Genomic DNA, 26,160 nt, shown 5'->3' with positions numbered 1-26,160 from the left:
CTCAATGATTTTTATGACCTAGTCTCATAAGCCACTCTGTCAATGCTCCGATGTCCTATTGGTCACATAGTTTGCCCTATTCAGTGTGAAAAAGAACTGTGGATACGAGGAGGTGAAAGTCACTGAGAGCCATCTTGAGCTATTCTCTACTGAGAATTTACCGTGAGACAGGCACCTTCCCAAGCATTTTGCATACAATAACCCTGAAGGGTTATTTCTTATCATCCGTACTTTACAGATGAGGAAACTGAGGCCTTGAGAGGGTAAATGACTTTTGCAAGGATTTTCCATGCCCACTTTGCCCTTAATTTGCACTTCTAAAGAAAAAAGTTCATGCCACGCTTTTCTTTCATCACACAAGCACTGAGTGCCTACTATGAAACAGACTATTAGGATCTAGGAATCCAAGAATAGCAAGACCAGGACCTGAGGCATGTGAAAGAGTTACATGTGGGGTGCCTGGGTGGCTCAATAGGGTGAGCGTCCAACTCTTGGTTTTGGCTCAGGTCATGATCTCACGGTTTGTGAGTTCCAGCCCCACATTGGGCTCTGTGCTGACAGTGCAGAGCCTGCTTGGGATTTTCTCTCCCTCTCTGCCCCTCCCCCATTTGATCTGTCTCAAAATAAATAAGCTTAAAAAATTTTTTTTAAAAGAGTTACATGCACAAAGATAGCACATACACAAAGTATTTAAGGTATGGTGGGGCTCAACCAAGAAAGTAATCACTATTTTGTGGGTAGGAATACCCTTCTTGTAGGCTTGATGCTTGAAAGACATCTTAAAAGGGATCGGGCACTTTCTCAACCATGAATGCATTACTACCTATAGGCCTGAGAATAGGAGTGGGACTTCCACTGATTCCTACATAGGGTAACCATCTTCAACTCCTAGTTTTGGTGTATGTTTGGTGAAGCCGGATGACACCTGATAATACGGTCTCGCGAATGGAGTCATGGGGTTCCAGAATCAGGACACAGGTTTCACACCTTGTTTTTCCACTAACCCCCTATATGACCTCTGGGAAATTCTTCAAATACATATGTCTTGGCTCTAGTTTTTGTTAAATGGGCATGAAGTAATCTTTCCCTACATCATGCGAGAGAGAGTAGTAAAGACAATTGAATAAGTTAAAACATGAAAAAATTTAAAAAGTTCAAAGCTCTGCTTTCAAGAAGACTGAAGTCATCTAGTCATCTAGAACTGAGCTAGTTCTTCTGTAACATATTTCTTACCACTGCCACCCTGTCCTATGCCCACCATACAAACATGGAGAGGCCGTCATTTTGACTTCATTTTCACAGTTTAAATTTAGCCAAGGGGGAAAATAATAGCTCCTGAGGATGTTTGATGTAATAGGCTACCTCTGAAACACTTTAGAGACACTTCAATTGTCCATCCAAAGTCATGTTGCTGTAACTGTTGGATGATGATGGACAGAGAGAAAGAAGTGTAATGTTTGTGACTGTGACATCATTCGTGCTTTGTGTAGCTTTCAGGACGAGTACCAGGTAGATGACATGTTCTGATGTTCACTGTTGCAATACATTTCATTCTCTGAGAAGTCAAGGACATTCATTTCTGATGTGATAATCCTGTGGTTTACTATTATTATTGCATAAGCAGATGAGCAATATTTTCCTGTGAACAGTCCTTTCATACATATGTCAACCACAGAAGGATGCTGACTATCCTTACCCTGAACCGGATGCTAATGGGGTAGTATTCCAGATAAAGGTCATGGTCACTTTCCCATATATACCCTGGGCCCCATTGTCATCATAGATGAACAGACTAGATATTGAAGGGGAGTATAAAATTCCTCAGAAATAACAATTATTTCATATATGCATGAATCTGGTAACATTATTCCTATGAATAATAAAATAGGATACTGATTTCTTTTAAAATCAAGTCCCTTCGTTTCATTATGCTCTCTGCTCCTTTTCTCACCCTGGGCCTTGGAAAGCTAGCCTCACACTTTTAGGCACTCTCTTATCACTACACAACAGTGTCAGATTGATACAATGTTGTGACATTGTATACACCTCAAAGGATGGTGGTAAGCCTGCTCCAATATACATCATGTTTTGAAAATATTTTCTCTCTTCTGCCCAAGGAGGCTCAAGCAATTCTGGGGTGAAGTTTGGCAACCCTGGATTGGGAAGTGAAGATCACCTTGTTCTATGGAAAGTGAAAGAGGAATTGAAGCAAGGAAGCTGAAGCTCTTCATTTGGTTCCAGAATATCTACTTGCCCCTCTCCCTTGAACACTCCAATTACCAGTGGTCAAGGCATTGTGCTTGGCACAATGCTTCACTGTGGTTAGAAGAATACATGTGTTAAGTATTAAAAGCCCAACATAGTCTTCAGCAACAATTCTTATGTTTTTTTAACATACAGTTAAATTAAATTCTTTGATGTGCAGTTTTATGAGTTTTAATGCCTGTATGGATTCATGTAACAACCACCACAATCAGGATACATAAGTTCTGTCACCCTCAAAGCTCTCATGCTCTCCCCTTGTGGTCACACAGTCTCCCTACTCTAAGCCCTTGTAACCACTAATTTGTGCTCACTATAGTTTTGCCCTTTCCAGAAAGACACACAAATTAAGTCAGGCAGTATGTAACCTTTTGAGACTGTCTTCTTTCCCTTAGCATCATGTCTATGAGGCTCATCCACATTGCTGCACTTATCAGAAGCATATTCCTTCTTATTGCTGATTGCTGAGTAGGGTTCTATTGTCCTAAGGCACAATTAATTTGGCACATTTCAGTATGGCGCAAGCCCCAGGAGCCCCTAGAAGAAATGGCACTTGGGTAACGAAGTAAAGAAGTAATTAATATTTACTTCTCGAATTCTATAGCTACTTGTCATACTCATGTTGGATGATCATCTGGAGATAAAAAAGAATAGGCAGTTTTTATTCCAGAGACCCAGGTTTCCCAGTGTGGGTTACTGGCACCATCTAATGCAGTGGTAACCAAAAGAGGGATATTGCCCCCCACGGGACATTTAGTGATATCTTCAGACAGTTTGATTGTCACACTGCAGGAGTGCTACTGGCATCTAGGGTGTAGGGGCCAGGGATGCTATTAAACATCCTACAATGCACAGGATACCTCCAAAACAAAAAGTATTGGTCCAAATGTCATTAGTGCCAAGGGTGAGAAATCTTAGTGTAATGTATCCCAGACATCTCTTTAAAAAATACATTTAATGTGTTTTGGGTTGGGCCAAAAACATCAGCAGGAGAATAGTAGGCTTTTTGAAGGCAGTAATTACTTTTCTCCAATTTTTAAATAGCAACCAAGGAAACAAGAGTCAGAAAGACGAAGAGAGTGATTATTCAAACCTATAAAGAAATTGTTCAAACCTCCTTCAAACAACTCTCATTTACCACACAAATTGTGGATCCCCTAGACAACTGTGGCTGCCTATCTCTGTACCAATACATGTCCTATCCTCTGCCTGAAATGCCTTCACAATTCTCTTAGCTTGGAGAACTCATCCCTAGGGATCACCATCTTTTGATGCCTTGGTCAGGTATCTTTCTTTATGACTCCCAAAACAACTGTCATGAAGAACATGACATTCTTCATAGCACAATTTAATTTATTGGTTTCTTATCATTGTGCTATCTTCTGCAAAGAGTCCAATGCCTGGCACAAGTTGGTGCTCTGTAATTACTGAATCAAGAAAATAATTTTTTAGATATATTTGGATACTCATTCATCCAGATGCTCAACCATTTAATAAATATTTATCAAATACTAAGTGCCACGTAATATGAGTGTTGGAGATATAGGAGTTAGCAAAAGGCATTAAATCCCCTGTCCTCATAGGGCTTACATTCTAGAGCAGCGGTTGGCAAGCTTTTTCTGTAAAGAGCCAGATAATAAATATTTTTGGCTTCATGGACTATGCAGTCTCTATTGCAACTACTTAACTCTAAATAAAACAACCAAACACAACATGTAAATGAACAAGAGCAGCTGTATATTAATAAAACTTTATTTACAAAAATAGGCAGCATTTTTGTAAATAAAAAGGACTGTTATGATTTAGCCCTCATACCGCAGTTTTTCAGTTTTAGAGAGAAATCAAATAATAAATAACTAAATACAAAATTCAAGTAGTAAAAAAAAAAAAAACAGAATAAGGAATAGCAAGAAGAGAAGGTGGAATTTAAAGCAGTTGGTCAGGGAAGGCCTCTCTGAGGAGATGACATTTGACAGACATCTGAATGAAGTGAGGGAGCAGGCCAGAGGAAGAGCCAGTGCAAAGGCCCTGAAGCAGGAATGTGCTGGGGGTCTTGTGGGACAGTAAGAAGGCCCGTGCAACAGGAAAGATACAAGCAAGGAAGGTAAGAGTTGAGGTCGCAGAGGTCAAAGGGACCAGACTGGGTTACCATGTGGCCCTGCAGTTGATTCTCAGTGTGATGAGAAGCCTGTGGAGGTTGTGAGAGAGGTAATAACCAATAAGAAGGGGTCAGGGTGACTTTTGACATCCCCTACTTGTCCATTCCGTGGATTTGGGTCAATTAGGAAAAGGAAAATCCAGCCTTGGATTTTAGTCTCCACTTAGTCCCTCTGACAAGCGTCCTTGGGATTGTTGGGATACAATTCAGACAGCTGTGCATCATGGTCCTTAGTCTTATGTGCTGCTGAAGTTGCCTAAGAAACCCCAAATCAAATGGTATCAAATAGTATTCTTGAGACTTTCTAGAACTTTGACATCTTTCGTACGCAAATTAAAGCAATGATTTCTGGGGCCCCATCTCAGTGTTTTGAGGCAAACAGGAGGGTGCTGAATCTTAGAGGTGCCCGTTCCTTTTCCCCAGGGGTCACATCCAATTCCTGAGACCTTTCACCTCTCAGACAAGTACTTTCTTTTCTTCATTTTGAGATAATGTAGAGCAGTATAGATAAAATAGGACAGAGAGTAAGCAGCAAGGTACCTCTCTAAGTTATGGAAACTTGTGTAAAAGAAACCTTGTGGTGACAATGATGGTTTCACTTCCTGTTCTTTGTTGAACTACAGGTTGCCAGGAAAGCCCTGTCACACATTTGCATGCAGGTTAAATTTCTCAAAACCTGAGCCACAACAACTTAGTACCTATGGGGAATATGATACAAATGCTGCTGTGCTGTGGTCATTGTCAGTGGGTAAATTTCTTTAGCAACTTGATGTGGCTGTTTTATTGGATCTGACTGGAACAAATCCAGTCATGGGCTATTTGTTAGTTGCTTTTCCTTCCTTTTGACATACTGTTTTGGACAGAGAGTCTGAGAGACAAGATGGAGAAACAAAATACGTTTTCATTATCATTAAATACTACAGGGGCTTCCAAAATAACACTAGACAAACTCATCATGGGCCAGCATCTTTTACTTTTCTATGTGCTTTTGGAGGTTTTGACACCACGAATGAAAATGTGCTTTCCAAACAGTGTGGACTTTACCTAAAAGTGTTGTCAACTGAGTCATAATGAGCATCATGGTTCATTCTTTTCCCATTGTTGTCTTCATTAGGTGTACAATTTTCCCTAATCTCACATGCATACAGTCTTCGACTTTTTACCCACAGGTCTGATTAAGCATCTTCTATTCATTTATCAATGTCTAAGAATGAGCAAATGGGGATCAACTCCAAAATAAATATTCCTCTCCTAGTTGCCACGGCCAAATGCAATTTGATCTTGGCTTAAAACAATAAAGATGGAAGTGATGAAATAATACTAATTTTGTGCTAATAAGCATCTTCCAAGCTATAACAGAGGATGGGAAATGTAGTCCCAAAATTGGACTTTAAACTTGGATCTGAACTTCAGAGTTGTTAGTAGGTATCTTAATATTAGGTTTGGAGATGTTGAACTGGCACACACATTGTTATTTCTAATCTGTCCTCTCTGTTTTCCGGGCAAAATGGACACTTGCTAAATATTCTCTGTTGAACGAACTGGGAAAGTGGAAATGTACCTAGGTTGCAGTAAAAGACAGTTTTAGCAGGTTAATCTTGCCCAAGCCCTACTTTGAGGGACTTAACTCATGTGGAAGGCTACATAAGACCCTGGGTATGGGAGTTATATTTGGGGAGCAAATGGGCAGCTCCAAATGGTTTTGTTGCCTTTCTACAGAATATAGCCCCAGAGGCGCTGGTGAGGAAGATGGGGTCTAGGCTTGTTGCTTGCTTCTATCAATATGGCCTATTCAGACTTCTTCCCTTAAAATTAGAGCTTTATGCTAGGGAGAAAACAGGACTGAAAACAAACTGAGGTTTCTCTTAAGTTCCAGTAAAGCAGCCTCCACTCTGAGTCAGTGAGTGAAACAGTGAGGGCACAGGAAGCTAAATTCCGTCACCGAAGAGCCCCAGAAAAAGGGATCTAAAATACTTTTTTTTTTCCAAAGGAGAACGCATTAATAAAATGATGGGGAAGACACAAAATAGAAGAACAGAGAAAGAAGAAAGGGGAAGTAGAATTCAGGAGGAAAAAAATTTTTAAGACATTAGCCCATTGAAATGTGAGCAGAAGGCACAATCACGCCCAACCTACTCCAGCCCGGTTTACCTGCCAAAACTTTAACTCAACGACATGGGACTCCCATCAACTATTTGTCTCAGAATCTGCAAAATGAAGTCAGGAGATCTGCTAGTACCAATGGTGTGCTAGTTATCTTTGTTTCCCCCTATGTATCCAGATGTTTTGCACCTGAGGAGATTCCAACAGAGTGAAATAATCAGTAACTTATAAGCCATGTCTACAAATGCAAAGTGAAATGCGGAATTGAGATGGTATGGAGGAGGAAAAGATTTTAAAAATGAACCTGAATGATCCACATGAATAATAGATTTACACTTTTGTTCCAGAACCATGGCCCACTGAGATTCGGATTTTGACTCTAAGGGGATAACAAAGGTTGTGGGAGCCCAGGGGTACAGACGTCCAGAGTTTCCATTCATACAAGTTGGTTCACTGGTTAACTGCTTAGCTCTCGACCTTGTCAAAACAGATCCTGACTGAGCTTCATGACACTGATTCTTTACCTGCAATATACGCATTATGTCATAGTGAGATCACCTCCACTCTGTGCAGTGTAGTGGAAAGTTACCTTCATATGGCCCTCTCTCTACATCCAACATCTAATGGGATAAAAGCCTGCTAACACAGCATGTAAAGACAGATTTAGTTTTGGCCACTGCACTTCAGACTCCTAGAGGAGTGTGACCAAATGCCCATCAACCAGGTGGACGGTGAGTTTTTCATTTCATAAGTGAGAAAAATCAAAGACAATATGTGCGGAATAGCATGTACTATAGGATTTTCCCCTGGGTCTTCTTTTTGGTACCTGTATCCCTGAACTGTTACACCCAAGCCATACCAACTCAGTAGGCCACATTTAGACTACTTAACACTTTCTCTCTTTAATCTCACCAGTTGCACAGAATCTCTTCCAGGTACTTTTGGTCGTTCCCAGAAGTAATCTACTGAAGACTTATTAGCAAAAGTCATCTTCAGCAAGAGCACCCACTGCTCCCCTCTTCCTGGGTCTCGGGTGTTTGTCAGGACATCTTTCACCAGAATCCCAACCCCAGCTCATGGTAATAATTAGTACTCTGCGAAATCCCAAAGTATATTAAAGATGTGTGATAATGAAAAGTTGATCTTCGACCTACTCTTAGAAATGGACAGGGATGAATACACCAGAATACTGAGATCCCCCTTACTTTAAAGGAGAAAGCTCCAAGTAAATCAGTGATGATGGCAGGAAGAGACAGGTTGCGGTTTGATGGATTTGGGTAGGGAGAAAAGACAGAATAATTAAGAGCCTAATTCCTTGTTTGGTTATTTTTTTTTAACATTTATTTTTTGAGAGACATAGAGACACAGAGCACAAGTTGGGGAGGGGCAGAGAGAAGGGGACCCAGAATGTGAAGCAGGCTCTAGGCTCTGAGCTGTCAGCACAGAGCCCAACATGGGGCTCGAACCCACAAACTGTGAGATCATGACCTGAGCCAAAGTCAGACGCTTAACCGACTGAGCCACCCCTAATTCCTTTTTACTTCTTTCCCATACCAATATGATTTTAGTAAATAATAGCAAACCATTCATTCTGTATTTTTTTCCTCTTAATTTAGGAGGAAATCCCTTCCCAAGTGAGACAAAGGCTCATTCTTTTTCTTTCATAAGGAGCTGAAGATGTTTTTTCATGAAACATCTAGCGTATGCCCACATATACTTGCATCAGAATGCTATCTACAGAGGATCATCCTGTTTTCTCTCTTCTAAAAACACCCTTTCAACACGAGAACTCTCAATATGAGTGAAGGGAATATTCTGTTTCCTCCCTGAAGTCTATCTACAGCTACCTTTGCCTTCTAGCCTGCAATGTGGACCTCTGTTCTCCCTGAATTCCAGAAATGAAAGATACCTTTTAAAAACAGTGACTCTGGGCGCCCTCTGCTGTCTACTTAAGTTGTTCAGCTGTATATGAGTGATAAGAGCAAAGCATGAAGCTGGGGAGGGATTACACCTTACACAAACATTAAGTATGTATGTGTGTCTATGTGTATATAGCACATGCATATATATGTATGTATGTGTGTATGCATGTATATTTTAACCTTTTTCACTCAGTGGCCCCTTCGAGGTTCTGCTGAAAAGTGCACATATGAGCATGTGCATGCACACATATACACACAGCCACCATTTGGACACACAATACAGAGACAGAATTAAAAACATGAGCTCTGGCAGCAGACCACCTGTGCTTGCCCACTCCCTGGTATTACATCTATGGTCAAGAACTTAACTTCTCCCAGCTTGTTTCGTCACCGGTGAAATGGGGTTTTCCTGAGCGTTAAATGAGATAATGTCTACCACGTGCTTGGTACAGAGACAGCCTCGCAATCATTAACTCTTATTATGTGTTAGCAGGTTTTTTAAATGTTATAAACCCTAGCATACAAAGCATGTTGTTGTGAAATTCCCTGTTACTTCAGCACCGATGTGTCAAAGAAATGGCTCTGCTAATCTAAATTGGAAATGACATTTCCTTTGCTCTCCATAGTTTTAAACAGGATGATAAGCCCGATGGCCCCAAAGCCTCATGTGGAGTTGCTTGATCTCTCCTGGCTTCTCAGTGAGCAGCATTCCTGTTGAATTATCTTTGGACGGGCACGTAGCCATCATGGCACTGGCTACAATCAGAACATACTCTTTCAACTGATACTAATTCAGTAATTCCCAGCCATGAAAGTGAAGGAAGGCCTCCTTAATCCCCTTGAACCTTAATGGTTACATAATGTGCCCCCCCGGAGTGCAATGGGGTACATCAGGAGGCTCTGCTGCTGAGCTGCCAGGCATGTGCCTTGGATTCATGGATTTGAAATCAGTTCAAGTTGTAGGCAGTCACTTTGTGGAGGTTCTGTCTTCCTTTGTGATGTCACTTGTAATTCGACGGGATGATCTTGCTGACCGGCAACAAGGGAGATCTGTGGAATGTGTGACGTGGTGCTGCTGGGCTCTTCTGGGTGAGGAGGTTGGCCTGACTTGGGATAGGAAAAAGGAATCAGCAAAGATGAAGGATGTGAACATCACTAATCAGGCGATGCATTTCCCAGGCAGGCCTGCAGGTGACAGACCACGATTCCTCGATGTCTTCCAGGTGGGCTCAGGGGCTGCTGGTGCATTTTCCTCTCAGAGCCTAATTAAATGAGGTCTTCTATCCCAGACACCTGGCTTTGGAGTATTTCAGCTGTAGGGCACTGATTAGCAGCCAAACGTGGGGTTCTTTTCTTTCTGCTGGGCCTTCTTTTCCAGACCCCACCTTTAATCACTGTGGTAAATATGCCTCTGAGGCTCGTGGAGGTCACAGTCCCAGAAGATCAACTCAATAAGGTACGTAAGTGGGTAGAATGTGCAGTTCAGCAAGGTTCTGAACTCTTCCATTAGCAGCTGGGAAAACTCGAGTAAAACTGTTGTACCCTCCCCCTATTCCCTTTTCTCCCCAAATCACTTCTGTCTCAGATTAGCTGAGAGCCTGGAAATACTGGAGGGAAAACCCCATGCAGTGAAACGAAGATAAAGGGCTCTGGTCAGCGTGTTAATGCATACTAGTCACCTATACCCCCTTCTTGGGCATTCTACTTCTCTAGGTCTCGGCTGTCTTATGTAAAACTAAGAAAGAGCAACCAGTTTATGAGAAAGTTGTGAAATACTCAAAGCATAGCATGGGAGGCCATACATATTAACTAAAACATGCCAATTAATTCACCCTTTCAAAACAATATAAAGGCCACATTATAGTATCATAGTATAGGAATATGCTACACAGGCACTTTGGGGTCATAAAACACAGGTAGGATAGTTTGTCCTTCAGGAGACACTAGATGTACCGTACTTGGAAAAATTTCTCTAACAGCACAAGATAATGTACTTTACATGTCAAAATGAACAACACAATTGGTGCTATCAAAGACCAGAAAAGGTCCTGTGTATGTGCACGTATTTTCACAACGCATGCCACTTATTATCTATTCCACAGAGTAATGTAAGTATCACCCTGGCCTTACCCCAACTGTAAAAATGTGGTCACCTGCAGGGTTACTCACTTAATGTCTGTTCCTCTTGGAGAATGCCAAGTTCATGAAAACAGAGGGCATTTTTTAATCCCCTCGTTTTGACACATTAACAACAACAACAAAAATTTCAATCAGAATTACACCAAGTTTTGCTCAAGATATTTAAGCGGCTTTTTTTTAGTGTTCATTTATTTTTGAAAGAAACAGAGTGCGTGCAAGTGGGGGAGGGGCAGAGAGAGCCAGAAAGGAGACAGACTCTGAAGCAGGCCCAGAGCAGTCAGCCCAACGCTGGATGCAGGCCCGAACCCACGAAATGTGTGAGATCATGACCTGAGCGGAAGTCAGAAGGTCAACCAACTAAGTCACCCACGTGCCCCACTCAAGGTATTTTTGAGGTAATGCTGTTCAAGCCAACTTAATTCCTTGATTCATTGTTTATGCAGTACAAACCATTTCCTTTTAAAAACTCTCTTTTACTTTTCTGAAATATTTCCACTGGGGGGGTTAATTCACAATGATTTGGCTCACCGCACATTTTTAAATGCATAATGTATGTCAAATTTGTAGATAGAAATGTTATTTAAGTACATTTAAATCTTGGGTTTCTGTTGTCAAGCTCTGTGCTATTCTGCCATATGCTACCTTAGTTGACATGGATATTTATACATAGGTGTATACGTATCTATTTGTGCATGTATGTATAATTTGAAAAAACTAAATACATTTTTCATTGATCTTAAATCATAATGACCTGGGATTCCTGATTCATTGACTCCAGTGGAGAGGCTGTGAGGTGGAGGTGGGTCAACATTAGACTGAGGGTCCTCAGGAGGCACATGGCAGTCAATACACACCTCAGCAGATACTTGCTCAGGAGTCCAGGGACAAGACCCCATTGCCTGCTCTTCCCTCCTGGTCACAGCAGAGACCAGAAGAACGGAGATGGTAACTGAAGCCCAAGTCTCCCCTGCACATAAGAAAACATAAGCTTCCTAAAAAAAATAGTGGTTTAAACTACAGTCCCCAGACTAGTAACAGAGAATTTATTAGAAATTTATTAGAAATACACATTCTCGGACTCTGCTCCAGATCTGTGGAATCAAAAACTCTGGAGATGGGTCCCAGGATTCTGGGTTTGAATAAACTCTCCAGGTATCTCTGATGCTTGCTGAAGTGTGAGAACCACTGCCTTATACCCAGCTGTCATTTTGTCTATGAAAAGGAGTGAAAGGAAGCTATGCAGAAAGATCAAACATTTACCTAAAGGAAAAAAAAAAATCAAAGCTCAAAATATCCTTTAAGCAAGATCAAGTCTTCCATCAATTCCTCTGGGGTTCTAAACAGAGAGTACAGAGTGCGTAAGAAATTTGTTTGCTTGTGGGGCGCCTGGGTGGCTCAGTCTGATCTCGTGGTCTGTTGAGTTTGAGCCCTGCATTGGGCTCTGTGCTGACAGCTCAGAGCCTGGAGCCTGCTTCGGATTCTCTGTCTCCCTCTCTCTCTCTCCACCTCCCCTGCTCACACTCTGCCTCTCTCTCTCAGAAACAAATAAACGTTAAAAAAAAAAAAAAAAGACAAAGAAATTTGTTTGCTTGCAAAGAAATAGAGAAACCTCCAATTCTGCCTACCTAAATTATAGCAGATAAATCTTTACCTCCCCATTATAATTTCTCAGTAATAATCATTAGGAATTGGTTCAATTTTGTATTAACTTCTTAGATTGCTGTCAAAAAAATGTCAGCCTGAATTGTTTAGGATTGGTCTATTTCACTACTGAGTATTCTTTGGGAAGATTTTGATCACTCTGTAAGGAGTACTGTCTGTAGGAGCAATGAACAAATGACTAGACCAAAAGGTCCTTAAGTTCAACATGGCAGGGTAAAAATGTTCTGCTTTGGGAAATGGAGATGATGTGTTCTTCCTGTGGCATCTTAGGAGCCTTTCATAGTGCCTTGTCCAGCGTAAGCTGCTCAATATTGACTTTGTGAATGAGTGAATGGAGAATCTATAAGGGCTCTTCATCTTGAGAACATCTTAGGGAAGAGGTGACGTGAGGTGAATCTTGAATAGGCAGAAAAGGATGGATAAAGTGGGAGGGCATTTTAGGTTGGAGGAGAAAAGGATACAAAATAGGCTGAGCAAAAGCCTGAGGTCAGGCCTAAATGTGGAGTGTCTGGGACTGAGTGGAAGTCACTGGAGAGAAAAAGCTGTTCACAGGGGGATATGATGACAACCAACATCATTACACAGTACAAATGAGTTTTGTGAGTTGAGGAGTCCTCATCCTCTGATATGATCCCTACCATGCTCTGGGCAAACAACAGAGAACAAGATAGACATGACACCTAAATGTGGTGAAGGATGGAGAACAATGGCAGCAGCATGGTATGCGTGTTGATAAGTGAGGCACAGGGGCACGGAAGCAGTTTACCTAAGCTGAACTTGAGGTAGGTGGATGGACAGAGAAAGCCTTTCCAGGTGAAAAAATATCTAAGTTATGGCCTGAAAAATGAGTGGGAGGGAAGAAGGAGTGTGGAGTAGCAAGGGATAGGGCTGGCTGGGCAAACCGGGGCCAGATTACGAACGGCCTTCTAAATCATGTTGAAGAGACAGAGCTTTATCCAGAGGGATGTGAAGAGCCCTCAGCAGGTTCTAAATAGAAAAGGACAAATTTGTTTTGGAAACCTCGTGGGCTATAGTAGAGAAGATAGCTGAAAGACACAGGACTAATGATGGCGACTTTAATTAGACAAGCAGCAATGGCAAAGAAGTTGAAAGAGCTTGCTGGAAAAAAAGGCTCCGGTAGTTTAAAACATGTGTTCCCTCGACATTGCCACCACCGAAAGCTGGAATGAATGTGCCCTCGCCTTGAATGTGGATGAGCTTGTGATTTGAGTGGAAGTGCTGCCACAGGACTTCTGAAACCAGGTGGTAAAAGGTGACAACAGCTTCCGCCTGGTCCTCTTGGCACACTCCCTAGTACTCGGCCACTATGCTGTCAGGGAGCCTCAGCTGAGGACCTAGCGTCACCTGCCACAAATATTAAGTGAAGAAACCTTTGAGGTGACTCTAATCCCAGCCACCAACAACTGATAACCACCTGAGACCCAGAGCAGCCTGCCTGAGCCAGTCAATTCTAATGATAATGAGAAAATGATTGGTGTTTCAAGCCACTAAGTTCTAGTGGCTTAGAGACACAGCAAGACATAACCAGAACACTATCCTGATAACACCTAGTGAAGGAGGGATCTTTTCCTCTCCTCACACTGTGCTGTATCCACCAGGATGACATCTGGACTCTGAAGCAAGAGACATTTATAATAAATGAAACAATCTACAAAGGCACATAACAGGGTTGGGGAATAAGATGTTCTGTCCAAATATTCTCATTAACAGAGTAAGTGCATGCTTTAGGCAAATTATCGATTGCAAGAAAACATCATTTTTCAAGGAAATTATGAAACTTTAAAGAATGAAATGCTCATGATCCACTAAGCAAACTTTCTCCTTGATGGGGTTTTAGCCTTCAGAATCATCTATTATTTTGGGGTAAACATAAGGCTCATTAGTTCATGCTGTACTGCTGCCTCTCAGCATCACTTCTGGGAACAGATCGAATCGCCCAGTTTCTACAGTCAGCAGAGCCACCATAGCCACCAGCTGTTCAGAGCAACAGAGCTTAGGAAGGTCATGGCTGCTATTTACTGCCTTTTTTTTTTTTTTTTTTTGGTAATGAATGGTTGTTAGCTGTTCACACAGGGCATAAAAGGCATTTTAATGCTCTTTGTGAAAGTCAGACAAGATAAAAGGTAAGTTGGGGGACAGGAAGCATGCCCTATTATTCCCTAAGACTTTGAAGGTAGAGAAATCCAAACAGGAGGCATTAAAAATACAATTAAGATTCTATGAAGGCCCAGAGTTTTCTTTAAAAGGGGTAAGGCCTCACCAAGCATAAGCAAAAGAAATTCTTTTGGGTTTTCTTTACAGGAGGAAGAACACATTTGTTTATATAATTCTTCAACTAGGTACCCACATTCTGAGTGCTACTGACAGAAATGACGATACTTAACGTTCATTCAGCACTTGCTCGGTGCCAGCCACTGTTCGGCTTGCTTTACATTGATCACCTCATTCCACTCTCACATCAGGCCTAGGAGGTGGGTATGATTAGCTCATTTAACAAACAAGGAAACTGCAGTGAGCCCATGGCCACACAGTGAGTCGTCACACTGTGAGTCGTGGGAGCCCTCCTTTAGTATTCGAACTCTGAAGAGACATGTGCTCTAGTGGGAAGGGTATCAGACCAGGGATTGGGATTTTCATCTCAGCTCCACCTGCAACTAATTATACCAACTTGGACAAGTCATTTCTTTCACCTGAAAGACGAGGGAGTTAAATTAGGAGATTCAGAAGATTCCTCCTACTCTAAAATTGCTGATTCTATGCACACTTCTTGCCTCTGAATAACAATCAGCTAAAAGCAAACCTTACTTTTTTAAAAAAATTTTTAATGTTTATTTATTTTTAGAGAGAGAGAGAGAGAGCGAGCATGCACGTGCACATGAGCAGGGGAAGGGCAGAGAGAGAAGGAGACACAGAATCTGAAGCAGGCTCCAGGCTCTGAGTTGTCAGCAGAGCCTGATGCAGGGCTCTAACTCACCAACTGTGAGATCATAACCTGAGCTAAAGGCGGACACTTAACCCACTGAGCCACCCAGGCATCCCCAAACCTCACTTTTTGAAGCAGCACTGAAGAAAGAGTGTACAGAACTCTAGGAAGATGGGTGAAAGGTGCGAACATCACGTGGGCCTTGAGAAACAAAAGGCACAACTCACCGGTGTTGTGTTTCAAACTATCGTGTGATTGATCAGAATGAGGAAACTTTAACCTGCTGTCAGGACACATTTACTTTTACAAAAAAATAAAGCATTCCAAGAGAAAAGAGAAGATCATCAATAAGATGAAATGTAGGACCAAATACTTAAAATTTAACAAACAAAAAATACAGAGAGCATATGTGTCTTTACTGGCATTTATTTTGTAAAGCAATTGGCCTGCCTATGACCACAGTAATAACCATTTAAATTTTGGTTAACTTATCACTTCTGAGACCTAAGTCCTGGGTTAGTTTGTGCTGCTGAGAAAACAAAACATAACTTCAAGATATCTTCTCAGGAATCTTTTATTTCTCTCATTTTTGAAAAAATGTGACCCTAATGAAACTTAAATGAAAATTTCAAGTCAATATGCAGATTCACAAGCATCTTATTTAGGGTCACAGACATATGATGACAGAAACAGTGAGAACATCCTGAACCATTGCCCACAGTAGCAAAATAGGGTTTCAGACCTCCTGAATTCAGCAAGAGTATAGTCTGCAAGTAACTACTCCCCCCAAAATTTACTGGAGTTGACCACTTATGGCAATTTCCTTCCCACTAGTGCTTACTTGGTTCTACGCTGGTACCGGCAGTTGGACTGGAGACCACAGTCATGTTCCTTCAAGGATCCTTAGAACTTTATACAGAGGAAGTGTCCTTTCTGAGGGAGCGGAGCTTTCTGCTGGACTCGATTTAGATCTTCACGGTGGCACAACATTAACTTCTCAGATCAGCATGACAGTTCGAAATCAACGCAGAAATTTAAGGAGACCAAGTGTTTGTTAACATGGCATCCACTGGAGTACAATGCCTGATTTCTTAGGAAGCCATTAACTCACTGGGAGGCCCCTTCCAGCTCAGACCCATGAGTGACTTGAGCATAGGGTTATTCAGCCCACAGAGACTGGTTGAGAGGCTGGAAGGTCCGATGGCTGACTGTCCTCTTACTTAATAGTACCATGTGGGATTTTCTGTCCCCAGGGGTGTGGCAGAGGAGAGTATCCAAAGTGCAAGTGGTGACCTGGCCATTAATGTGGAGTTTCCCATAGATCTCATCAAATTTGGCCAGAAGGGCGGGTACATCCTTCACTTTTTTCCTTGCTTTGGCCAGCTGGAAAAAGCCAAAGAGCAGATCATTATCTCTATGCAAAATTTCTTCCTTGTTCTTCTGATTCTCCAAGAAGCAGAGGTCCGAATGCACTAAAACGTATAGTGTATACCTATAATGGTGAAAACCAGGGTACCGGGCCACACAGAAGTATGAATGACTACATGGGATTCTATAAGCTATACAAAAAATTCACAATTAGTACTTGAAAATCATTCCTGGTATCGAATAAAGCAATCCCAATCAAAATTACACCAGCGTTCTTCTTGAAGCTAGAACAAGCAATCCTAAAATTTGTATGGAACCACAAAAGGCCCCGAATAGCCAAAGTAATTTTGAAGAAGAAGACCAAAGCGGGAGGCATCACAATCCCAGACTTTAGCCTCTACTACAAAGCTGTAATCATCAAGACAGCATGGTATTGGCACAAAAACAGACACATAAACCAATGGAATAGAAACCCCAGAATTAGACCCAAAAAGGTATGGCCAACTAATCTTTGACAAAGCAGGAAAGAATATCCAATGGAAAAAAGACAGCCTCTTTAACCAATGGTGCCGGGAGAACTGGACAGCAACATGCAGAAGGTTGAAACTAGACCACTTTCTTACACCACTCACAAAAATAAACTCAAAATGGATAAAGGACCTGAATGTGAGACAGGAAACCATCAAAACTCTAGAGGAGAAAGCAGGAAAAAACCTCTCTGACCTCAGCCGCAGCAATTTCTTACTCGACACATCCCCAAAGGCAAGGGAATTAAAAGCAAAAATGAACTACTGGGACCTCATGAAGATAAAAAGCTTCTGCACTGCAAAAGAAACAATCAGCAAAACTATAAGGCAACCTACGGAATGGGAAAAGATATTTGCAAATGACATATCGGACAAAGGGCTAGTATCCAAAATCTATAAAGAGCTCACCAAACTCCACACCCGAAAAACAAATAATCCAGTGAAGAAATGGGCAGAAAACATGAATAGACACTTCTCTAAAGAAGACATCCAGATGGCCAACAGGCACATGAAAAGATGCTCAATGTCGCTCCTCATCAGGGAAATACAAATCAAAACCACATTCAGATACCACATCACGCCAGTCAGAGTGGCTAAAATGAACAAATCAGGAGACGACAGATGCTGGAGGGGATGTGGAGAAATGGGAACCCTCTTGCACTGTTGGTGGGAATGCAAACTGGTGCAGCTGCTCTGGAAAACAGTGTGAAGGTTCCTCAAAAAATTAAAAATAGATCTACCCTATGACCCAGCAATAGCACTGCTAGGAATTTACCCAAGGGATACAGGAGTGCTGAGGCATAGGGGCACTTGTACCCCAATGTTTATAGCAGCACTTTCAACAATAGCCAAATTATGGAAAGAGCCTAAATGTCCATCAACTGATGAATGGATAAAGAAATTGTGGTTTATATACACAATGGAATACTACGTGGCAATGAGAAAGAATGAAATATGGCCTTTTGTAGCAACGTGGATGGAACTGGAGAGTGTGATGCTAAGTGAAATAAGCCATACAGAGAAAGACAGATACTGTATGTTTTCACTCTTATGTGGATCTTGAGAAACTTAACACAAGACCATGGGGGGAGGGGAAGGGGAAAAAAAAAAGGTTAGAGAGGGAGGGAGCCAAACCATAAGAGACTCTTAAAAAGTGAGAACAAACTGAGGGTTGATGGGGGTGGGAGGGAGGAGAGGGTGGGTGATGGCTACTGAGGAGGGCACCTGTTGGGATGAGCACTGGGTGTTGTATGGAAACCAATGTGACAATAAATTTCATATTAAAAAAAAAAAGGGTGTTTATGTGGTACATACTATACAATGAAACATACTAGGAAAAGGAGTCAAACAGCAATGGAACAAGTTTGCCAAATTTAACAATCAGAGCAGGAGGCACAGCCAAATATGTAGGGTTTTATACATGGTTAAGTTTTCTGGAATGTATTCTAGAAGCTGTCAGAAGGTCCAAATTAGGACAGGATCTGATTTAGGTTTAAACATCCGCAGATAATGTTTAAACGTGTAGAGAAAGGGAGGGTGGAGACTAATCCAGAGGCCAATACCACAGTCCACATGAGAGAGGATCACAGTCTAGACTGGAAAACATAGACACAACATGCTGAAGTAGACATCTATCAAGTATATCTGGGGAGTTAAAATGAAAGGATTTATTGAGGAAGAGGTCAAGGAAAGGGAGGAATCAGACATCTTCCTAATTTGGGCTTTAGTAACTTGGTGATGGGTGAGGTAATTAATAGAGATGGGCAAGATGGGAGGAACAGATTTGGAAGCATAAAAACATCAAGAGTTCTGGTTGAGATGCCTGTGAAAGTTCTAAGTGGGTAAGTCAAGAGGTTGTTGGATATACACAAATATGAGGCATGGAGATGTCTAAACCAAAGGTATGAACATTGGACTCAAAAGTGTAAGAATGGCATTTAATTCTACAAAAATGGGTGAGCTCTAAATAACAATGTAAAGCTACTTTTGAACAAAATCAATAGTTGACTTCGTTCAATCCTTATTTATGATACAATCCAACAACACATCTTATAAAATTTACGTGTGATCAAGGTCCCTAAGAAATCCTCTGGTCACCTTCTAGAAAGATCATAACCCTATCTGCTGCCAACATACCTTCCTTTCAAACAAGGGCTCCCAGGAACCTTCAGGTAAGAAGTTTCAGCATTTTATGTTATTCTTAAGAAGAATGAATAGCTTGTTTAGTCCCTGCCCCATGTTGAAGGTGAGGTGACCTAATGGGCAGCATATGGTTTCCGAAAGCAGCCAAGCAAACATGCCAAGCTGGAGATAACTTTGCTCTAACTGCATATACTGCATCAATTCTCTCCCATCACTATACAAATACCAAATGGTGTCACAGGGACCATTCTACAACTTAGGCAGAAAAGAGATTTTACTCCATTGTTAGGTTAGTTTCAAAAAAGAAATCAGTGAAGAAACAGTGAATGTTTGGAGAGATTTTAGTCATAGTAATTAAAAAAAAAAACAACCCAACAATTCTTTTCAACATTCCTTTGGTGGTAGGTATAACCTTATCTCCACACACGAGACATCTTTTTTTTTTTTTTTAAACGTTTATTTATTTTTGAGACAGAGAGAGACAGAGCATGAACAGGGGAGGGGCAGAGAGAGAGGGAGACACAGAATCTGAAACAGGCTCCAGGCTCTGAGCTGTCAGCACAGAGCCCGACGCGGGGCTTGAACTCACGAACCGCGAGATCACGACCTGAGCTGAAGTCGGACGCTTAACCGACTGAACCACCCAGGCGCCCCTAGTTTATTCATTTTTGAGAGACAGAGACAGAGTGTGAGTGGGGAAGGGGTAGAGAGAGAGAGAGAGGGAGACACAGAATTGGAAGCAGGCTCCAGGCTACGAGCTGCCAGCACAGAGCCTGACACTGGGCTCAAACTCACAAACCACAAGATCATGACCTGAGCTGAAGTCAGATGCTTAACCGACCGAGCCACCCAGGCGCCCCATACAAGACATCTTTAATAGCTGTTGGCATCAACACTACCCAGAGCACTTGTAAGATGCAGGTTTTATAATGGAGGACTCTGCATACAGTCTTACAAGTGTTATTTAGAGCTGTTCAAAGGCTACTGGAGTTAGAGCGTTTATTTATTTCTCAACGGCAGTTCCCCATGCAGCCTCACAACAGCCAGGAACACACTCAGCTAGAGGGGGAGCTTTTGAAATAAGTCAATCTTACAGACTTTGGGGAAAAAATCAGTACTTCTCAATGTGGTGTTTGTTTGGATGCTTCAGTCATATAATGGGGACAACATATTGATAAACCAGATCTAAGTAGAGTGATAAGCATTAGTGCTGCTGGGGAAACTGAAGTTGTGTCAGTAATGGATGCACATGCACGAACTGTGCACTTTAAAACAGGTTTACATTTCCAGTTACCCTACTTTCCTAAAACATACTCCAAAAGGGTTTGGGTGGATCACAACCTCCACAGCGCTAAGGAATCCAAACAGAAGTTTTAAATTAATCATATCCAGTTAGTTTCCTGACAAGCTCCCTGTGCCAGCAGGTAGAAGCCTTTGGATGCAAGTCCAAAAAAGGGATAGGGCTGGGAGGGCAACAGAATGTCAGAGGGGGAGAAAGGAGCCTGCTGCCCTCTCCTGCCAACCAGCAGGCACCAGTACCGTCAGAAGGCAAGGGAAGGAGGGAGAAAAGCAGGGAGGGCGAACCAATCAAACAGGCCTCTTCATTAGTCAAAACGACAATACCAATATCATTAGTAACAAACTCATCACTGCCAGTCATTTACGATTTCCTTACAGTTTTTTTCCCTTTAGCTACTGATGGACAAATTACTAAATTTCAAAGGACTTACAGTAGCTCCTCTTTGTGTGCTTCAGCCATCAGTGTCAGACATGGGTTCCTTTGTTTCCTTCTGCTTTCAATTTTTTGAAACTGCTTATCATTTCTATTTAATTTTGTTTTATAGTTTTGCAAAAACATTTATACAGTTCCATTAGTTGGTCTATTCAGTACCTAAAACCAAAGTTCTGATTATAGAAGCATTAATACGGTTAAATATCTGGCAGGTCTAGCACCCCTCCCTGCTCTCCTCTCACAAGGTTTTCCCAGTTATTCTTGTTAGTTTGTTCTTCCTACTAAACTTTAACCACACAAACAAAACTAATGGCACTTTTATTAGGTTACATTATCACAATAAGTTGGGAAGAACTGACTTTATGGGGTTGAGTCCTCCTATCTCAACACATAGTGTGTCTTTTTATTTGTGTAAGTAGGGACACTTTTTTTTTTTTAATTTTTAAGATGAGAGCTACTGTAGCTTATTGCTGATGGGAATGATCCCCAGGGACGGGGATGTTCATGATGCTCAAAACAGGGTAAAATATCTTCTGAACTGATGTCCTACAGTGGGTCTGAGGGATGGGCTCTAGGGCTCAGTGGGGAAGCCTGCTCCAGAGAGGTGCATTCAATTGCCATGGCTTCAGGAGGAAAGATGAGCAGGCGGGACAGGAGGTGGTTGGTGAGGCAGCAGTTCTCTCCTGATTGCTCTTACTTCCGCCATGAACCAGGGCGCAGGGGTCAGGGAGTGGGCAGAAGGTACTGGAGGGCTTGAGGAAAAAGGGGACCCAGGATGCAGGAAAACACTATGTGGGGGGTGGGGAAATAATGTAAGAGGACCAAGTTTTCCTAGAATTTCAGAGGATACTTCCCGTTGGAAGAAAAAAAACCTTTGCACCCAAACAGAAATCTTTTAACAGGAAAAAGAGAGATGTTGTCATACTTGACGCTCTTTAAGGTGGCGGCCTGTAGAATGAAGACAGTAAGTGGATACTCTAATGCATGTCCTTTCACCTTTAAATCATTTCTGCAGCAATCTCATACTCACCACTTCTTCTGAGAACTCCTGTCTTTTCACAAATTTTGATAAATTTCCGTCTGCAGCATCCTTTAATATCTTTATCAGGGTTTTCAACATATTTGACTGGATATGAATCAAAATCTGAATACAAAGAACAAACAAGCAAAAACAAGACTGAGCCAGCGCTCAACAATGATGTATGAACCCTACATTTACAGGCATCTACCTGCTTTCATGCTATTACCTAATTCATTCTCTTGCACAAATTCAAAGATGCTTCGAATATATGTCTATCAGCCAGAACTTGGGTTTCCAACAGCTAATTAAAACACCTCAACTTCAAAACTTACCTAAATAAAGAAACGGAGAAAATACAGATTTTGGAGTCTGGCATATTTGGGCTGGACTCCTGGCATGGGCAATTATGAGCTATGTAACTCTGGCCATGTATTTAAGCTCTTCCAACTTTTGCATTTATAAAATTAGGAAAATAGGTTTACATCTCACATTTGGAATTACTGTGAATATCGAATAAAATACCAGCACACAGCAGGTACTCAAACATTACTATCAGTTTCTTCCTATTTCTTCCAGATTCGGAGCAGAGGACTATGAGACTATCTCCTAAGATCGACTGTGGGGTGAAATATTCCTTTTTTCCTTTTCCTTTTCCTCTTCCTTTTCCTCTTCCTCTTCCCCTTCCTTCCTTCCTTCCTTCCTTCCTTCCTTCCTTCCTTCCTAGAAATTGCAGGCTAATCAGTTGCAGGTATCAAGAGGAAGCTGGTTCAAGTACTCCTATTTACATTGTGGCTATTAAGGAACTTCTAAAACTGGGTACTGTACTTGGCTTTTAAGATGGTACCACTAACTACCTTCCATCAGATAGACATATTTAACCCAAGGAAAAAAAACACATTCCCCCCTTCGCTCCACCCATTACCAATATTCACTAGTACAATTTGAAAAATACAGAAAAGGTTAAAGAAAATAACAGGGCGTCTGTGTGGTTCAGCAGGTTGAGCATCCAACTTCGGCTCAGGTCATGACCTCACAGTTTGTGGGTTCGAGCCCTGCATTGGGCTCTGTGCCTACAGCTCAGAGCCTGGAGCCTGCTTTGGATTCTGGGTCTCCTTCACTTTCTGCCCCTCCCCTGCTGGTGCTCGCTCTCTCTCTCTCAAAAATAAATAAAAACATTAAAAAAGAAAAGAAAATCAGAATGATTCAGAATTCCCCAACTAATGTTATCCACTGTTTACAATTTCATGTATTATCTTCCAAATGTATTAATTTTCCCCCAGATCCCATTCTGTCAACTATTATACAGTGAATATTTTCTCATTAAGAAATTACAGAATACCTCATTTTTAATGATGAATGCGTATATGATAATTTGTTAATTTAAGCAATACCACTCTTCAATATATTGGTAAGTTCAACATATTGATAAATGCATACATTAAAAAAAAAACAAACCTTGTTAATATCTAGGACTTGACTCCCAGAAGTGAAATTATAAAGTCAAAGAATATAAACATTTTAAAGGCTCTTGATCCTTTGGAAAAGAGTTTTTCTGGAAGAGATATTTCTTTTCATATAGCAAACCAGCTTAGTTCTTTCTACAGACCATTATAACAATATAAGTTTGTTTAGCAGTTGATCGAGATGAGGGGCTAACTTTGGTCCCAAAGAACAGAATGAAATGATTCCAAGTAGGCTAAATCCAAAGAACCCAATCTAAGTTCAGTGTTGCAAAGCACAGGCCAAGTCATGAGCACACTTTTCACTGGGAGGCAACACTCTACAGATTTCTCACATTCAAGCAGAAGAAGTACTACCTGCCTTTATTCCAGACTATCTTTTCAAGGATATTCATAGAACCCACAGCCTGGAAAGACCGACATGGTGCCTCATGTAGAGAAAAGGGCAGGCATGCTTACTGCCATTTTGAGAGATCTGGGTTCTCCTGTATGTATAAGAGGCATATAGACCTCGGGTTGCCATGTGGGAACTGGGTTCAAGAAACTGATGCAAAAATGCTAATGTTGTGGCTACTACTGTTGCTCTGATTTAAGGAAATGTCCTTCACCTCTCAGTACCTTGTGAACTGTACCAGCATCCATGAAACTATGGAAGGTTTACTCTTTAGCTTAAAAGTAGGGTAAAGTCTCTGACTCTCAATAGTACTTCAAACTCTTACATTAATAATAACCAATTCTGATTGGGTTGGCAATTGTCTGTCCTATTGAGGGCAAGGAGAAATTGACCTTGTTAGGTGTTAGGTCTCTAGTGCCTTGCACCTAGTAGACCTTTGCCAATAACGAATGAGAAGGAGAACGGAGGTCCCCTAGCAATTTACACAGATAAACCTCCTGGAGCTCCATGCTAGGATCTATTAATGATGTGCTCCTGGAAGATTTCAACCTCTCTTCTTAAGTCTTCCCAATTTCCCTCCCTGCCTCCAGCAACTATCTGTGATTCAGAAGGGATTTCAAAAGTAAAGTTCAATACCTCAAAATAGACTGATGAAGGACAATACAGATGAGGCAGTTACTGATAAAAGGCAAAGAGAGAATTTAAAGCTAGAATTGGTCTCGAACTGAAACCTCAGGGTACAGTTAAGGAAAACTAGATCAAGGTACAGCACAATGCTTCAATCTTACAGATTTCAAACCAAAGACTAAGAAAATTAGCAAGGAATAGGGCGAATTTAGGTAAGAAAAACTACTCTAAGAACTACAGAAGGACACCTCCTGCCCCTCTGGTTTTCTGAAACGTCAAAAAATATTCACAAGTCATTGGGTGCCTTTGACCAAAATAAAGGACCAGAAGCCCTGAACATGCAGAAATTAGCATTTTGTCTTTGTCTTTTAAGTTAGCTATATTTGAAGTAGAATATCATAGTGCCATAGAGACTGCTAGTTTTCTAAACAATATCCGTCCTCCCCTTCTTTTTTGATTAACAGAACTCCCTAACTTCAACTGATGCTGTCATGTACAGAATTCTAAGACTATATTTCTCAGGTTTCTTTGCTACTACTACGTATGGTTACAGGATTCAGTTCTGGCCCATAACATGTAAGTACAAGTGGCTGGGTGAGACATTTGGGAAAGCATCCTCAAAAGGGTCCAGTGTCTTTCTCCTCCATTCTTCCTCTATCTTGCTGGAAAAGACGTAATAGATAAAAATCATACACTTACAATGGTGGTATGGAAACACAGAAAGAGGCTGGGTCCCTGATGTTATCATAAAATGTCACACCAGACCTAGACTGACCATCTACATGGTTTTTATACATGGAAGAAAAACAAAGCTTCTCAGTTGTACAGACTCCTTTTTTTCCCCTCAAGTCTACATCGCTCTTAGCCAAAATGCAATTCTTAAGTTCCAAAATCTTAAGGGATTTATGAGAAAGAGTCCTATCTCCTTGCCTACCCCATGCAGCCTAGGAGGCTTCCTAGCATGGACTGTAACTTTAGGGGGACCTTAGTGACTGCAGAAAGGGGCATTAAAACATCTATCTGGGGGAGCCTGGGTGGCTCAGTCGGTTAAGCATCCAACTTTGGCTCAGGTCACGATCTCATGGTTCCTGGGTTTGAGCCCCGCATCGGGCTGTGTGCTGACAGCTCAGAGCCTGGAGCCTGTTTCAGATTATGTGTCTCCCTCTCTCTCTGCCCTTCCCCCACTTGTGCTCTGTCTCCCTGTGTCTCAAAAATAAACAAACATTTAAAAAAACCCAAAAAACCGAAAAACATCTATCTGTGTTGGGGAACCTGAGTGGCTCAGTCAGTTGAGCATCAGTCATTTCAGCTTGGGTCATGATCTCATGGTTGGTGGGATCAAGCCCCGCCCTGGACTCTGCACTGACAGCATGGAGCCTGCTTGGAATTCTCTCCTCTCTCTGCCCCTTCCCCATTCACGTAAGCACACATGCACATGCTCTCTCTTTCTCAAAAATAAATAAATATTAAAAAAAAATTTTTTTTCTGTGTTAACAAATAATGGTAAAAGTAGCAAAACTAACCAACTGTCAATTCCCCTGCAAGGTAATTGAATTCCAAAATGGGTATCCACTTGGAGACATGCCTTATTTCTAGAGACACGATTGGAATTCAAATAGCATCAGTGGAAAGCTATCCCATGTTGGTCTCAGCTCTTTCAAACATTATTTAGAAGTGGAGATTAATCTTTTGATATTGA

General features: G+C 41.5%; 1 protein-coding gene across 6 annotated transcripts in view; it reads right to left on the bottom strand.

Moving 5' to 3' along the window:
- The window catches only part of PTCD2 (pentatricopeptide repeat domain 2), a 65,502-nt gene that overhangs the window by 10,206 nt on the left and 29,136 nt on the right, over positions 1 to 26,160 (bottom strand). For 2 of the 6 annotated variants that reach the window (XM_047872631.1, XM_047872664.1), the window contains 2 exons: positions 21,990 to 22,103; positions 15,749 to 16,573 (listed from right to left, as the gene is read on the bottom strand). In XM_047872631.1, coding sequence (XP_047728587.1) covers positions 16,349 to 16,573; positions 21,990 to 22,103 — 339 coding nt within the window. In that variant the 3' untranslated portion in view covers positions 15,749 to 16,348. Of the gene's footprint in view, positions 1 to 15,748; positions 16,683 to 20,957; positions 21,119 to 21,989; positions 22,104 to 26,160 lie in introns of those variants that run through there. The other 4 variants (XM_047872652.1, XM_047872659.1, XR_007155031.1 and 1 more) reach the window with 3 other exon arrangements.

The sequence above is a fragment of the Prionailurus viverrinus genome, chromosome A1 (assembly GCF_022837055.1).
Source record: "Prionailurus viverrinus isolate Anna chromosome A1, UM_Priviv_1.0, whole genome shotgun sequence".
NCBI classification, from domain to species: Eukaryota; Metazoa; Chordata; class Mammalia; order Carnivora; family Felidae; genus Prionailurus; species Prionailurus viverrinus.
Note: the sequence above shows the minus strand (reverse complement) of the source record. Positions and strands in the feature narration are given on the sequence as shown.